Raw genomic sequence first — 15708 nt, forward strand, 5'->3', positions numbered from 1 at the left:
CTAAATACCATAAAAACATATAAATTACGAAAAATTCAAACTCTCGACAACTTAATAGAGAATACGTATCTAAATTTATTGAGTTGAACTTAATTTGACAAATAAAATATTGAACCAATTAATTCTTTTAAGTATAAATATTATTACCGTCAAATTTCTATACATTGCTGTTAATGAGTTAACAAAGACAAAAGAAAATACATCTTCAATCTAAGAGATAAGCTTGATTGTAATAAATTAGTATAGATTAGATACGTAACACAAAGTTTAGAACTTATCAAATTTCTTTATTTTGTTGGAAAGTTCATGAAATTAATAATTAAATGTGCAGTGGCCCCCAAACCCCAAAGCCATTGACTGATTCTGGAAACCAAAAAAGGAATCAGCAGGGAAATAAATAAAGTTGAAAGATGAGGTGATTAGTGGGCATGAAAATGTGGTTTTGAGTTCCAATACATTTCTTCCTTATTGGGGAACGATGATTTGAATATGCAGAAACAAATCAATGCAAATTTGTGTTGTTTTGTCTGTTGTTGAGATCTCAATCTTATCTTAAAATTAAAAGAAAGAGTTATTGAAGTAGGGTTCTGATGAACCACATATGTCATTTGTGATTCCTCTTTTTAATTAATACTTTAGATTAAATTTCACCCTCATCGTGTTTGTTTATTTATTCAACAATTATTAATAAGATAACTATCTAGCTTGATAATGACACTTTGTGTTTAAATTTCTCTGAATAAGATTGATAATGCCTTCTGATTTTACAGTATCTATATGTATATTATCTTTAATCAAACTATGGGAAGAAGTAGAAAAGAAAAGAAAAAAAAAACACAAAATATTTATAAAACTTGTTCAATAGTAATAATAATTTACTAATTTTAAAACCGTAGGTCTTACTTCCTTTTTTTTAAAAAAAAACGTAAATAAAGGAATTAAGAAATGGAGCGTACAACAAACCAACTATACATCCACCAGTAAATAAAATTTTCAAAACAAATAACTTATTTGAGTCCCCAAACTGTGAAGTGTTTGAGATTAGGAGGAAAGTTGTGAAACTCTAACTCACGTGGTAAAAAGTTAATAAAGTAAATTTGATTTTTAATAATGAAATCGATACTTCTTAGATCAAATGCCTCTATTAAAACAACAAACAAACAATTCAGATCGTACAATATAATTAACCATTCTAAAAAACGTAAGGTAGTTCAATAGACACAAAAGATTAAGGTCGCATGAAATATGACACGTTAAGTAATTCTTCAAACAAGTAATTGAACGAGATCATTGTGAGAACACCATCCGAAATTTCCCCAAATATCCGTGTTAAAAGTACAATTAAAGTAAAGAATAAAGGATGTTTGAACTCAGCAAATTAGATATGGCCAAATGAGTGTCCCAAATGTCACATCCAGTTTTGAGATAACCATGTACTGTAGTCTCCATTTTCTGGGTATGACTTGACGTTTCCCATAGATATGTATCATATCAAATCAAAGTTGATATAAGGCAATTAGCCTATTACCACTTGTCCAGTGGCATAAATTTTTAACAAACATTTTATTAAAGAAAAATGTACCAAAAGAAAGTTTTATGTTGGTAAAGTTATTCTTGCATTTAAGGAAGCCACTGATTGGACTTTTAACAAGATATTTGGACAACCCATTAATGGAGTCACACTCAATAACTCTAAATGTAATATTGTTTTTCCTATAAATATTTATAACATAAGTTAACTACAATAACATTATTTGATAATTCTTTTTGCTAAAATATTTGCTATTTTATATTGCATCAAAAATGTTTCCAATTCAAACCATATTATAATTAAGCAAAGTATAATAATAATAATAATTAACTATAATAATCAATTCAACTAATATATACATGCGGAGAAAAAAAACACACACCAATGTGAGGATGTCTTAGACTATTAGTATTAGCCACCGTAGTTCAGATAAGCTTATTCCCTATTGTATTTGTACTTGCGAAATACGAGTCCTTGTTTCGAGGTAGAATAGTGTCGTTTTTGCCTACACCGTTCACCAATGTGGTTCGGCCTTGTTTCGAATCCAGACCTCAGGGACAAAGCAAGCCCAGAATCTCGTTAATGGCTCAAGCCCACACACTCATCCAATATCGCAAACCAATTGACAAAAGGCCGCACTGTTAGTGGAAAAAGGAACAACGTTCTCAATTCTTTCTCATCATTCGTCTACGAAAATGTAATATGGTCAAATTCACAGCAAAATCCCTAATTCGTTGCCAAAGAACCGGAGCAGGAGTGGCAATCTTCTGTCCTAGCTAAGATGAAGGTTTGTATGAATCTCCATTCTTGTCATTCTGAGCTATTGAACTGTTCAATTTTTATGATGTAGAATTTGACATGTTTTCTACTCCTTCCCTTTCAGTTCAACATTGCAAATCCCACTACTGGGTGCCAGAAAAAGTTCGAAATCGATGACGATGCCAAACTGTATAAAATTTTATTTCTATATCGTACTGTTACCATCTCGTTCTTCTTTCATTTTGTTGGTGGAAGTGTCGATTTTATGGGTTCAAGAATATGAAACTTGGGATGCTTATAGCAGAAAGTATTTTCTTACTGATTTTAACAATGTGATTTATGCTCGAAGGATTAGGAGCATGCTGCTTATTTTTGTTTATTTAATTTCTTTATGTTTGTTAGTAATTGTTTCATTAATATGTATGATATTTCGTTTAGGGAACTTACAATTATCTGTGGAGTTGACCTGCAAACTGGAGGCCTTTTCTTTTGAATTTCGTTACGACGTTAATTATCTGAAATCTAAACATAGGATTGTGGTATCTGGTTTCATGGGATTATTAGACTCTCTTAGTATCAAGCTTCTCATGTAGTGTTAGCTGTGATGAATTTGACTTGACTAGTCATATTGGGACAAGTGGGTCTCTCATTTGAATATCCTTACAGTTCATTAGAATTTGTAGTCACACCTTAATATTCTTAACGCAGCCGAACATTTTGGGACAAGAGGATCTCCCAAGAAGTTAATGGAGATGCGCTTGGTGAAGTAAGTTTTCTGTTGGTACCTTTTTCATTACATTATAATCAAGTATTTTTCATTTCATCTGTTATGTTATTAACTTAGAGGATCTTTTGGCAGGACTTTAAAGGTTATGTTTTTAAAATAATGGGGTGTTTGTGACAAACAAGGTTTTCCAGTGAAGCAAGGTGTCTGGACCACTGGCCGTGTTTGCCTATTGCTGCACAGAGGTATAAATTTTTTTAATCTTACTGTTCTGGTTGTAGTTTCAATAGAGCGGAGTGACTTTCTTCTATATATGGAAAGCGAAGTATAAGTTTTGAGTCCTTTGAACAGGTACTCCTTGTTTTTGTGGTTATGGTAGGAGGAATGGTGAGAGGAGGAAATCTGTCCGTGGTTGCATTGTTAATCCAGACCTCTCTGTTTTGAATTTGGTGACTGTGAGGTAGGGCGAGAATGATCTACCTGGCCTAACAGATATCAAGAAGCCAAGAATGCGAGGTCCGAAAAGGCCATCTAAGATCCGGAAACTCTTCAATCTCTCCAAGGATGATGATGTTCGGAAGTATGTCAACACATACAGCAAAACCTTCACAGATAAACTTGGTGGGTTTGCTTATCAGTGCTGATACATAGTTGGTAACAGGAAATTAAGTAGAAACAATGTGATTGATTATACTGTGAGCTCATTTACATTGTTATCTGGTTGTCAGGTAAGAAATGTAGTAAAGCCCCCAAAATCCAGAGGCTGGTAACCCCCTGGACTCTCCAAAGGAAGCGAGGAAGGATTTCTGAAAAGAAAAGGAGAATTGCCAAAGCCAAGTCAGAAGCAGCCGAGTATCAGAAGATTTTGGCATCATGTTTGAAAGAACAACGCGAGCGCCGCAGTGAGAGCTTAGCAAAGAGAAGATCCAAGCTCTCTGCTGCCTCCAAGCCTTCTATTGCTGCTTAGATATACTTCTCTGAAATTTTGTCCGAGTTAGTTGAGCATGGAGCGTTCCTGGACACTCTCAGTCCATAGATTAGGGAAATTTGGTTGCTATTACCAAGAGTTGGTTTGATAGTTTTAAAATTTTGGGTTCGCTAGTTTGACCTCATGTAACATTTGATTATTTTTTCAAGTTAATACTTATTCCATACAAGTATGGATTACTTTTGTTACAAGACTTCCCCGTTGAATTTCAGCATTCTTAGAAAACCGAAAATCACATGTTTAAATAATTATTAAATTTCTTAAATGCTTTTCAAAATTTGTTTAGAAGAACGATCGTCCATGATGTAACTTAGGTATGGTTTGAACCTAAATGCACTTTTCAAGTCAAAGATAAGTGATATGCCTAAATGGATTTAGGAACATTTAGGGAGGGTTGAAGGTGTGATAGACTTATTTAATAAGGGCAGTTGTTCTAAGTAGTGAGATCTATGCTGTGAGGAGTTAACAAGTTATAAAATAAATATCAGTTCTTCGGTGGAAACTCGGATGACCTAACACATGTAATGTCAAACATGGATGGGAGCTAACAACACTCCCCCAAGCTAATATTTTTTGGGCTAAATATGCCGTTAATATCACATTGTATCACATCCGGCACAGTTGTTGTCGTATAACTTTTTTGTCACAATCTTTCAAATCTGCCGTGGTTTCTTCTACTCCCATCTATGACCACAGTAGTTAGAACAGGTATCCATTCCGCGTCCTGCCGTATGCAGGCCGATATGATACTCTGAAGAACGAGCGGCCCAAAGGCCCACTTACGTTAAGCCCTCAATCGGACGGTTACTGATCCAAAACCCACTAAAAAGTAAAAACTACCAATGCTTAGTGGGTCGAAATCATCGGAACGGGACCAAAACCCCAAATATCACCCTCCCCGCCGGTTTCTTGTTCATGAACGTGTAGGCTTACAGCTACATCCAGAGTTCATCGAACATGGGAGGAAAGGGCAGGGGCGGCAGAGCTCGTACTCAAAGAAAGCATTTTCGCGACAACAGAGAGAACGTTTGGAAGCGTCCAAGGCCCGATCCTAACTCTGCCAATCACAATGACAAGGATGTTAATGGTAATGGCAATGGCAATGGCAATGGCAATCCCTGGGAGCCTTTCGAATCTCAAAGTCCTGCGTTCAATGAGTATTACAAGGTTTGTGTTTGTTGAACTATTTTTTTTGAGTTCTTTTGTAAGTTCTCTTTGTTAAGAAAGTAGTGTTTTATGAGTTCGATGCCGAGCTTTGTTTACTTTCGGTCTATATTAAATCGCACGTTTGTTTAAGCTTTCTGTTTGTGGTTTTGGGAAATTGTAGGAGCAATCTATTGTTACTGCGGAAGAATGGGATACGTTTATTGAGGTTCTTCGGAAACCATTGCCTGCCGCTTTTAGGATCAATTCTAGGTAACATATAAGAGCTTTTTTTTCCTCCCCTCATTTCCATTATTAATAACCCATCCGCAGTCCCCACGCTATTGTATTATTTTTGTTGTTATTAGTAACATTTACATTTCAGTGGACAGTTCTGTGAAGAAATACGTGCCCAGTTACAAAATGACTTCATGAAATCTCTTCAGGCTGAGGTAGGCAATGTGAATATTGTTGCTTTTCAGTAAGAATTTGATGAAAAATGTATTATTGATCATGGTCGTTTCTTTTCCTTCTCTATTCTGTTCAGGTCACTGAAAGTGATGAAGCTGAGGCTATTAGACCGTTACCTTGGTACCCTGACAATCTTGCGTGGCATTCAAATTTTTCAAGAATGCAATTGCGGAAGAATCAAGCTCTTGAGAGGTAATATTATATTTTCACGTCCACCATTTTTCTAAATTGGACCCTAAGTGAATAGAAAAAACTGATTTTCTGTATACTTGAGCACTTGAAAGGTATCTAGTTGGATTTTTTGGTCATCATCATCATTTTCTGATTAGTAATGTAAATTAGGCTAATGTAACAAATGCATTAATGTTCAACTATCTAAGGGGGCATTTGGTTAGTGATTTGACAATTGAAATATGAAAACAAGGGATTCAATGAACAATAGAGTTGTGCTCTGAGGACAAATTATTCGAAAATAGCAACATCATGTGGCTGCCTCATAATAACCATTCAGTGTGGATTAAAAAATCATCATTCCCTCTAAGAATCACTAGATATATTATTGATGTACTTGGATGATAAAAACCTGTCAACCACATTGTGATGGTCTCATCAGGTAATTTCTCTTTAGCCTTTTAATCATTGGACCAATTTATGGTGGTTGAAACAGTTCTATTTGAACCCGTCTTTGTATTTTAGTGTATGTGTGTGTGCACACGCAGACCTTTTAATCGTCAAGTCAACTGATGGTGGTTGTATCAAGAATTTTCTTTGAATATGGCTCTATGTTTCAATTGATTTTGAAACCCTAAGAGCTGAGGACATTTTTCTTGTATGGATAGTTTTGGAAAATATCCTAATGGGCTATGAATTAAATCTCCTGCTTCCTTCTAATCCATGGTCGTTGAGATGGAAGTGAAATGACTTAATGTGTTTTCAAATGGCTTAGGACATTTTTTTGCATGTTGCGAAGACCATTGATTTTAGCTACACTTTTGAATGGCTCCCATATGTACAAATATACAAATATTTTCTATGTAACTATGGATCAATTTAGACCACGCCTGCATATGCTTTTGTGTTGCCAGTTGCTACGAGTATTTGACTGGCTTCAGCCATACAGGTTTCACGAGTTCTTGAAGCTAGAAAATGAAATTGGGAACATTACAAGGCAGGAGGCTGTCAGCATGGTATGCAAGACATCTACACATCTATAAGAGACACCTACGGATTACTTTTTATATCAATGGGGAATATTATTGTAACCTTTATTTATTATTTAAATCTTGCATGCATTCTTAACTACTTAATTGGGGCTTTTATGTCACAGGTACCTCCTCTTTTTCTTGATGTACATCCAAATCACTATGTACTCGACAGTAAGCAGTTTATGCTGATTTAAATGGCCATTTTCTTTCTTTCTTTCTTTATTGTATTATCTCAACTTGACATCATTCATGCATATTATCTTTAACTGTCTCTGCTTTTTGCACAGTGTGTGCTGCTCCTGGCTCCAAAACATTTCAATTACTTGAGATCATACACCAGTCCAGCAAGCCTGGATCTCTACCTGACGGATTGGTTTGTGCCTTCTTTTATTTTTGACTTCTCTCCATAATTTTCCATAAAGAAGTCTTTTTTCTTTTTCTATCTACTAGGTAGTAGGATGCTCGCAACCTTTTTCATTTGTTTGGTTGCTTGTCCTTTGAATTTGTATTATGCTACTTTCTTGTGCTGCCTGATCTTTTATGTAAAATTGTTTCGATAACCATCTTGATTAGGTAGTGGCAAATGATTTAGATGTCCAAAGATGTAATCTTCTCATCCACCAAACAAAAAGAATGTGCACTGCCAACCTCATTGTTACAAATCACGAAGCCCAACATTTTCCTGGATGTCGAGCACATACCAATTTGTTCAATGCTTCTGCAGCAGGGAGTGAAGTAAAACCTCACAACACTCAACTTACTTTTGATCGTGTTCTATGTGATGTTCCCTGTAGCGGAGATGGTACTCTTCGCAAGGCTCCGGATATATGGAGGAAATGGTAGCCTTTAGCAATTTCTTGCCTGTGATTTCTTATCATGTGGTATCATTGGTATTCCTAGATTGTTGATAAACCTTTTCTTTTTCCTATTACTTGCAGGAATTCTGGGATGGGTAATGGTTTGCATGGCTTACAAGTGCAGATAGGCATGCGAGGTACTGAACTGCAACTACGAACTGGAAAATCCATCATACTGATATAGCTGCCGTGGATTCTTCATTGTTTCCACTAGGTCACCTCTATATTTATTACTTTGCTTCAAGTTCTTGGAAATTTAAAATGTTTTGATCAATTCTTTCAGGTGCCTCTTTACTTAAAGTTGGTGGAAGAATGGTTTACTCAACCTGCTCAATGAATCCTGTTGAAAATGAGGCCGTTGTTGCGGAGGTAAAATATATGCTTTCTGGACTTAAGGGCGTAGAAAAAGGAAGGAGGAAAAACATACTTAAAATTAAGCTATCTAGGCAAGAAAGGGCTCAATCCCTGGGACAGCCACAAGGATATTTGCAAATTTCTAACATGGCATAAGATCAAAACTCCTCTCCTCTCAAGTCCTCCCAATCTTATATAAACTTCCTATAACTCTTGTCCCACATTCCCCACAGAATGGCAAACAAGGTTAATGCCAAAGGACACATTCCTTAACATTAAACCAAGGATGATAGAACACATACATTAAAGAACAACCTCTTAGATATGTTGACGACTCAGACAAGCCTTATTAGAAAGCTTTGGAATGATTTTTTTTAACGTGGTATAATATTTTAACTGGCAAAATATATAGGTTATACATGTGATATGGCAGATGGTTGTATAAGTGCCCTTGAATTAACATATAATTATGAAAATTAGGACTTGAGCAATTATTAGTATCAGTTTCTGTACGGCATAGAACATCAACACTGACCTTACTCCTCTGGTGGTATACTAGTGTTAGGCTGAGAGCAATAAGAAAACTTCCTATATTTACAATATTTGTTGAACTACTTTTTAGTTTTATATTAAATTTTGTTTATCTACAAGCGTAGCTTATTCTTCAAAAAAGTTAATTTGTCCTCTTTATGCTGCTTGCTCTTTGTGGCGTATCATGAACCTATAACAGCTTATTAAAAGCTTATTCTTCAATTCATCTTGCAGCTTCTGCGGAAATCTGGAGGCTCTCTTGAACTTATTGATGTCTCAAATGAACTTCCACAACTTGTTCGTCGCCCTGGTCTCAAGAAATGGAGGGTGAGTCCATATTATTTTGGAATCTTTTTCAGTTGAAACTCAGGATAGTTTTGAACATATGATGTAGTCTTTCTTCTTTCCCAGTTTACATTTTTCGTTAACTGACTTTTAATCTGTCAATTTTTGCTCTTTGGGCTTTTTTTTAAAGAATTTGTTTTAAAAACTATTTTGCATGCTTGTCAATTAAAATATGCTCTTGAGCTTTTCTTTTTATAAATAATTAGAATATATTTGTTTAAAAACATAGCACATCAAAATCAAGTTGTACCAAGAAAGTTCATAATTATTCTTAAATTTGTGTCTTGAACTCTTGTTCAAAGTGAGAAAGTATAACAAACAAAAGCTACTTTTTAACCTGGGATTATCAAAGAAGGTTGAATCGTGATTCAGACTGTGCATTTTCTGAAATCTACCCAAACATGAGTTTCTGGTAGGGTTGGGATGTCTTGAGTCTCGATTGACCCCTGCTTTAGGTATTGGATTGGGACTCTTGTCCCTTCATGCCTTTGGTTATTTTTTCTTGGACTTCTACCTATTGTTTCAAATTTTTTCGTATCACCAAAAAAAAAAAAAAAAAAACAATAGCAACTGTTGCTACTTCTAGTAGTGCCGGTTTACACACAAGATGCAGTAAATTCTATTTCTTCTCAGTGTGGAAAATGTTATTCATTTTCTGTAGAACTCATGATAGTGAATATTTGGAGGTTTTTGAACTGCATAAATAAATTTTCCAAGTAATCATTTCCCATTTTTTGCTCTTTGATCTATATTTGTTCTTTTGCTTGTGTAGGTGCTTGATAGAGGTGTATGGTTAGCATCCTACAAAGAAATCATTGAAGGTCGCCAGAGTGTGGCAATTCCAAGTATGTTTCCTTCTGGTAGAGGCCGTAAGAACCAAGCAGACAATAATGATAACTCAGAATTGGGGGGAAATCATCTGGACGGTTCCATTGGCAGTTCTGTTGATGTATCTGAGCCAACAGTGGATCCTGAAGATGGATTTGATGAGGTTTGTGAATTTCCTATCGAGCGTTGCATGAGGATAGTGCCTCATGATCAAAATAGTGGAGCCTTCTTTATTGCAGTATTACGCAAAATTGCCCCTTTGCCAGGTATGTTGAACTATCCAACAATTGGTTGAGGTCCCTTAAGGCCAGTTTAAAAGTACCTGCCCTGAGCCTGTTGGAAAATGTTAATTTACTATGCATTGTTTAATATTGCTAAATAGTAGGAAAATCTTGTCTCTGTTCTTTTTTTACTATTTGCAATATACTTTTTCCAAGTAAATTTACATTTTTCTTGTTTGTGTTTCCTCCCTCTTTCTTGCTGGTGTTGTTGCTTCAGCTACTTTTGAAAAACAAACTTCAAAGTCTGCAAATGACCGGTCTCGTTGCAAGCTTCCACAGACTATTGCAGATGGTGAGAATGTGGACGTTGATGCAGCAGTTGGGATGGATGAAAGCCCCACAGAAGCTGGGATTATTTCAAATAATCAAGGGGAATCCAGTTCTGCAGACAAACCAGCTTGCGAACTTCCAATTCAGGATAATAAAGATGCAGAAGGTTTGAACACTAATGCAGGTGATTTGGAGGCCAAGTTAGTTGATAATGAAGTGGATGAAAAAGCTGCTATAAAAATTTACTCAGAGGAGTCTAAGCAGCCTGATGATGGTGAAGTGGATCCTAAGAAAAGCGCTGCGAAGAGAAAGTTACAGATTCAGGGGAAGTGGAAGGGTGTTGACCCTGTTGTACTGTTTAAAGATGAAACTGTTATTGATAGCATAAAGACATTTTACGGTATTGATGAGTCTTTCCCATTGGTTGGCCAACTTGTAACTCGAAATAGTGACACTAACCATGTGAAAAGAATCTATTACATATCCAAGTCTGTTAAGGATGTCCTTGAGTTGAATTTTTCAGTTGGGCAGCAGCTTAAGATAACGTCTATTGGTCTGAAGATGTTTGTAAGTATTATTACTTGCGTTTTATTTTCCATTATATTTTGAGATCGTTGCTGTTTTCAAACTGATAGCATACATCAACAGCTAATCAATTTTCGAAATAAGCTTTTGAACTAAATATTTATTTTTACTTGCTAGAATTCATCTGATTACGTTGTGCCTGTGCTTATCTAGGATCGGCCCTTAAGTAAAATTATAGATTCTTTTCTTTACTACTGTTATCTTAAATAATTGAATGAACTTCCATATCTCATGTAATTTCGATGAATAGGAGAGGCAATCATCAAGAGAAGGTAGCTCTGCGCCATGTTCATTCCGTATATCATCAGAAGGATTGCCTGTGATACTCCCGTACATCACCAAGCAAATCCTAACCATTTCTCCCGTGGATTTCAAGCATCTATTACAATATAAAAGTATAAAATATTCAGATTTTGTTGATTCTGCGTTTGGTGAGAAGGCATCAAACCTAATGCTAGGTTGCTGTGTGATAGTTTTGGGTACAGGTGTGTAGTGTTCATGCTATGTAGACTATCCTTACATTAACACATCTCAGTCTTTGCTAAGAACAGCTTTCTCTTTACAGGAACTAACACCTCTTCAGACGTTATCAAAGTTGACTCGTCGACTATAGCCATTGGTTGCTGGAAAGGGAGGGCCAGTCTGAGTGTTATGGTGACAGCAATCGATTGCCAAGAACTACTTGAAAGGCTTTCAAATCGGCTTGAAAATAATTTGTAAGGAAAAGGCAGTCTTCTGACGTTGAAGCTTTTAATTTAATACTTGGATGAAAGTCATGGGAGATGATAGTAGTAATATGTGGAATTAATTTAGCAACTTCAGTTCAATTGTATAATTTAGCAAACTTAGGCCTTACTATTGCTTCTATTGTACCAATATTTATATAGTGGCAGCATGTTGATTTCTTTAAACCAATGTGATCTCTTAGGAGGATTTATGTTGAAAGGAGGATATTTTCAAAACAAAATTTCTGTAATATTTTTTCTCATGCTCTTTATACAATTTTTAAAGGATATATTACTGACCCTCAGGCTTTACATCATTTGCCCAATTCTATTGCGAAATGGAGTCATTTTACCCCCAATCTTATGGAATGAAATAATATTAAGAATGATTTCCGAATGGACGGAAGAAAGGCCGAAGCTTGAAAGATGCTTATTTACTTTGATTTTCTTTTTCCATGTTGGATTTGTGTTTCTATGTTTATTTATTTTCTTATGAAATAAATGTTTGAAGTATTGGTTTTAACGAAAATACATCAATTTATCTACAAATGTAGATATTCGTAAACTTTTCGGCATTTTTATTATTTATAACAATTATGCTAAAATGTATCAAATAATGTTAAAATATTGTTTAGAGGGTATTTTGGAAATTTGTTTATGTAACATGTAACACTTCCATTTAGTAAGGAAAAAAATAGACGAAAAAAGACAACCACTTTATCTCAACAAGGATAGGAAATTTGAACTCTTATATTGAAAGAAGATAGAGGATGTAGTACATAAGCTACGCTATCCAATGTTGTTAATTGCTTTATGACATATAAAACAAAATTAACGTTTAAATTCTGTTTTGATTTATCTTTTTATTATTATATTTCGCGGATAATTATATAGGATGGAGAACGAATCATATAAAAATTTATTTGGAGAAGGAGATTGAAAAGACATTATACATAAATTGAATGTTAATTGCTTATATCATCATATAAACCAAAAACAGTTTAATCTGATCTAGAAATTAATAATAAAAGTTTTACAATATTGAACTAAGCTCTCAATTTTCCGCTCTCTTGATTTATCAACTCCGTAGTTTTAACCCTGTGGCTGTCACCATGCACAAGAATGGAATGGTTTCCTTATCAATAATTTAATTAGAAATCAAATTCTTTTGAAAATCAAATGCCTAACTAACCAATGTAATTTTGAACTTTTCTTTTCTCCCTTTTTAATGTAGAACGCCCAAGTCAAATTTGTCAAGAAATTATGGATAAGAAATAAGGTCACTGGAAAAATAGTCAGATTTTTTTTTTTTAAACAAAAGAAAATAAACATGAAAATCGAAAGGCTAAAGATAACCTCAACCAAAAATTGAAAATGAAAACCCATTTCACGGCTGTTATTTATTTTTGCACAATAAGTATTACTACAAGATCTTTACTCCAAAAATTCTGCAACTTCATAGAAATTTCCTCCTTTATTAAATGAAGACAGTTGACAGTTCCATCACCATCATCATTATTAAGTTTGTAATCGCACGGTTCCATAAAAAAATCTTTTGATAAAAAAACCAAGAAAACTATTTAATCAAATATAGAAGAACATAGAAAGAGGGACAGAGTCATTGGCCAATCAAATGTTCCCACTTCCAAGCACTCTAGATTTATATTGAAAATACGATATTTCAACCAGCCTTATAAGAACCTGATGAAAGTTTTCATAAATAAAAACAGCTTCTATTTTTTAAAAAAGGTAAATGACAGCCTCATTTGTTCGTCCTTCCAAGTATATAAAACTCCAGCTGCTAGCTCTAGCAGACTAAAGCATACAATAAAATATACAAATGACCTCAGAAAAACATCACACCAGTCAAAAAAAAATTGCTATAATCAAGGAATGCACCAACCTAGATCGCCCCATTTCACCCTACTTCCAAACAAATCATGTTGAAGAACAGCACATCTTGCTCTTAGCCGGGATTTCTTGTGCCGGTCCAGGGATAATGATTTTCTTACCACCGGCGAGGGATGCAGAGTTGCCGTTGCCTTGATTTTCACCAGCAGCTAAATTCTTTCTGTTCATGATGCTGAAGATCTCAGTTAGGACAGTCATGAAGGCATTCTCCACATTGGTCGATTCCAGTGCTGAGGTCTCCAAGAAAAACAAACCTTCTTTTTCAGCGAATTCCTTGGCATCCTCAGTGGGGACTGCACGCTGGTCTTCAAGATCACTTTTGTTTCCTATTAAGATGATAACGATGTTCTTGTCAGCATGGCTCCGCAACTCCTCGAGCCACCGAGGTATGTGATCGAAGGTCTGGCGTTTCGTGATATCATAAACAAGCATTGCCCCAAGAGCCCCTCTGTAATATGCACTTGTAACTGCTCTGTATCTGTTCAAATACTCCATTTGTTAAGATATATAGCTTTCCTATGGCCTTATATGGCATATTCTCAGCTAATTTTATAATAGCAGAATAAAAGAAGCAGCCCCAGAACAAAAGAACTTATAAAACATCGAAACTTTATTCAGCTAAACATTATAATCATTTAACTTAAACTTCGAATTTTCATACCAAGGATCAGATTGCAAGGGATCAAATCCAACATAGTAAAGCTTCAGGAAGAATCTCAAGAATGAATATTGAAAATCTCAAGAAAAAAAGCAGATCCTCCACACAACAACCTTCCAACAACAAGATATCAACAAAGCAGTTCTTTCTGAAAACTAAATGAAAGATGCTCCCCAAGCACATTCTCTCGAGGTAATACTCGACATCATCACATTCCCATTCAAATACTGCCACACAATTCGGAATCACAAACATTTCACCAAAATGGTAAGCTGATTCCATGCAAATAAATGGAAAAGCCACAACATCTTTCCTGATCAAATAAAGAGAGAATAATCTTCCTTTTTACCCCAACTACTAGCAGACAAATAGAACTCAATGGTACAAAAGGCATCCATAATCCAAAATCCAACCCATTAAAGATCCACCAAAAACCCTAACAAGAAAGCAAAATGAAGAAGAAAAAAAGTACCTCTCCTGGCCCGCAGTATCCCAGATCTGAGCTTTAACACTCTTATGCTGAATAACGAGTGTCCTAGTCTGAAACTCAACCCCGATAGTAGCCTTCGAATCCAAGCTAAACTCGTTTCTAGCAAACCGGGCAAGAATCTGAGATTTACCCACCGCAGAATCTCCGATCAACACCACTTTGAACACATAATCAATCTTCTGATTAGCATCCCCATACCCACCACCGCTCGCCATTATTCCAACTCTAAGCTCACCAGACCCTTCTCCAAAAAACACTGAAGAAGAAGCAGAAGAGGAAGAAGAAGAAGAAGAAAAGAAGAAGCTTGAAATGGATCCAACAACAAGAAAGAGAGTGGCAGATCTCAGTAATCCCTTTTTTTAAAAATAAAAAAAAAAAAAAAAAAAAAAAAAAAAAAGAAATCGAGAAAAGAAAGTAAAAATCCCCACCGATTGAAGTACAGCAGATCTCCAGTAACACGAAGCAATGTTTATGTGAAAGCTAAGGCAATCAATCATCTACAATTACAATAATTGCAAATTATCTCCCATTTCGGGTTTTGCAAGAACTCCAAACTCCAAATCACTGTGTGCTGTCGAATCGATGGTTGAGGAACTGAGGCAGCCGTGTGATGGTTGGCCACGTGGATGTTCAACACGTGGGTCAATTGCATTGGAGTAGGGAAATGAGTTAGTGTGAGTTTGGTATGCACTTGATTTTAGCTTCGAAATATAAGAAATAGAAGGAAATGAAAAGAAGAGGTTTTGTTGTAATCATAAATAGTAAAACCGCAGTCGGTGCTGCCTATGTTTCGCTCTATTTTTCTTCCATCTTTCTTCTTTATTTCACCCCTCCCTCAGTCACTCTCTTATCATTACTTACTAAACCTTTTTTCTTCATTAGTTCAATTCTTAATCCCCTCTTTATAAATTCTAAATAATAATTCAAGAGCGGTAGGTGAAGTCGTTGGAAGTTCAAGCTGTTATTGAAGCTCTAAATCACCTCTTTTTTACTCCACTAGTGCTATATTGAAGTCAAATCTAAACTCATGGGATGTTGATTAATTAGATTCC

General features: G+C 35.4%; 3 protein-coding genes across 5 annotated transcripts; 2 read left to right on the forward strand and 1 right to left on the reverse strand.

Annotated features, from left to right (window-relative positions):
• The first annotated feature begins 2312 nt into the window (after positions 1 to 2312).
• On the forward strand, positions 2313 to 4193 carry LOC103484953 (40S ribosomal protein S6). The gene is given in 7 exon segments (XM_051088402.1): positions 2313 to 2318; positions 2415 to 2479; positions 2993 to 3056; positions 3150 to 3179; positions 3181 to 3259; positions 3366 to 3635; positions 3743 to 4193. Coding segments are annotated over 7 exon segments (753 nt in total). The 3' UTR covers positions 3982 to 4193.
• Positions 4194 to 4861: 668 nt separating this feature from the next.
• LOC103484954 (uncharacterized) lies at positions 4862 to 11896 on the forward strand. 2 transcript variants are annotated; one of them, XM_008442354.3, is made up of 15 exons: positions 4862 to 5169; positions 5330 to 5418; positions 5531 to 5597; positions 5693 to 5808; positions 6737 to 6803; positions 6944 to 6992; positions 7109 to 7194; positions 7395 to 7660; positions 7760 to 7815; positions 7962 to 8047; positions 8798 to 8890; positions 9681 to 10002; positions 10235 to 10854; positions 11123 to 11357; positions 11438 to 11896. In XM_008442354.3, the coding sequence occupies exons 1-15, from the start codon at positions 4960 to 4962 to the stop codon at positions 11590 to 11592; spliced, it is 2517 nt and encodes an 838-aa protein (XP_008440576.2). In that variant the 5' UTR covers positions 4862 to 4959; the 3' UTR covers positions 11593 to 11896. The 2 variants fall into 2 exon arrangements, with proteins under 2 accessions (XP_008440576.2, XP_050944814.1); XM_051088857.1 differs by having other exon boundaries at positions 5133 to 5169; positions 5538 to 5597.
• Positions 11897 to 13308: 1412 nt separating this feature from the next.
• LOC103484955 (ras-related protein Rab11A) lies at positions 13309 to 15517 on the reverse strand. Of its 2 annotated transcripts, none has more exons than XM_008442356.3 (3): positions 15085 to 15517; positions 14639 to 14959; positions 13309 to 13986 (listed from the first exon to the last, which is right to left on the reverse strand). In XM_008442356.3, exons 2-3 carry the CDS (start codon positions 14869 to 14871, stop codon positions 13536 to 13538), a joined length of 684 nt encoding a protein of 227 aa, XP_008440578.1. In that variant the 5' UTR covers positions 14872 to 14959; positions 15085 to 15517; the 3' UTR covers positions 13309 to 13535. The 2 variants fall into 2 exon arrangements, with proteins under 2 accessions (XP_008440578.1, XP_008440579.1); XM_008442357.3 differs by having other exon boundaries at positions 14639 to 14912; positions 15085 to 15367.
• Positions 15518 to 15708: the final 191 nt, after the last annotated feature.

The sequence above is a fragment of the Cucumis melo genome, chromosome 8 (genome assembly GCF_025177605.1).
Source record: "Cucumis melo cultivar AY chromosome 8, USDA_Cmelo_AY_1.0, whole genome shotgun sequence".
Classification (NCBI taxonomy): domain Eukaryota; kingdom Viridiplantae; phylum Streptophyta; class Magnoliopsida; order Cucurbitales; family Cucurbitaceae; genus Cucumis; species Cucumis melo.

What these genes read in the sequence shown, in the direction of transcription:
- LOC103484954 (XM_008442354.3), top strand. Translation starts at nt 4,960, where the DNA reads ATGGGAGGAAAGGGCAGGGGCGGCAGAGCTCGTACTCAAAGAAAGCAT. An exon ending in AAATCACTATGTACTCGACA is followed by an intron (nt 6,993 to 7,108) that starts GTAAGCAGTTTA and finishes CTTTTTGCACAG; the next exon opens with TGTGTGCTGCTCCTGGCTCC. An exon ending in CTATTGGTCTGAAGATGTTT is followed by an intron (nt 10,855 to 11,122) that starts GTAAGTATTATT and finishes TTCGATGAATAG; the next exon opens with GAGAGGCAATCATCAAGAGA.
- LOC103484955 (XM_008442356.3), bottom strand. Translation starts at nt 14,871, where the DNA reads ATGGCGAGCGGTGGTGGGTATGGGGATGCTAATCAGAAGATTGATTAT. An exon ending in GATACTGCGGGCCAGGAGAG is followed by an intron (nt 13,987 to 14,638) that starts GTACTTTTTTTC and finishes GTATTTGAACAG; the next exon opens with ATACAGAGCAGTTACAAGTG.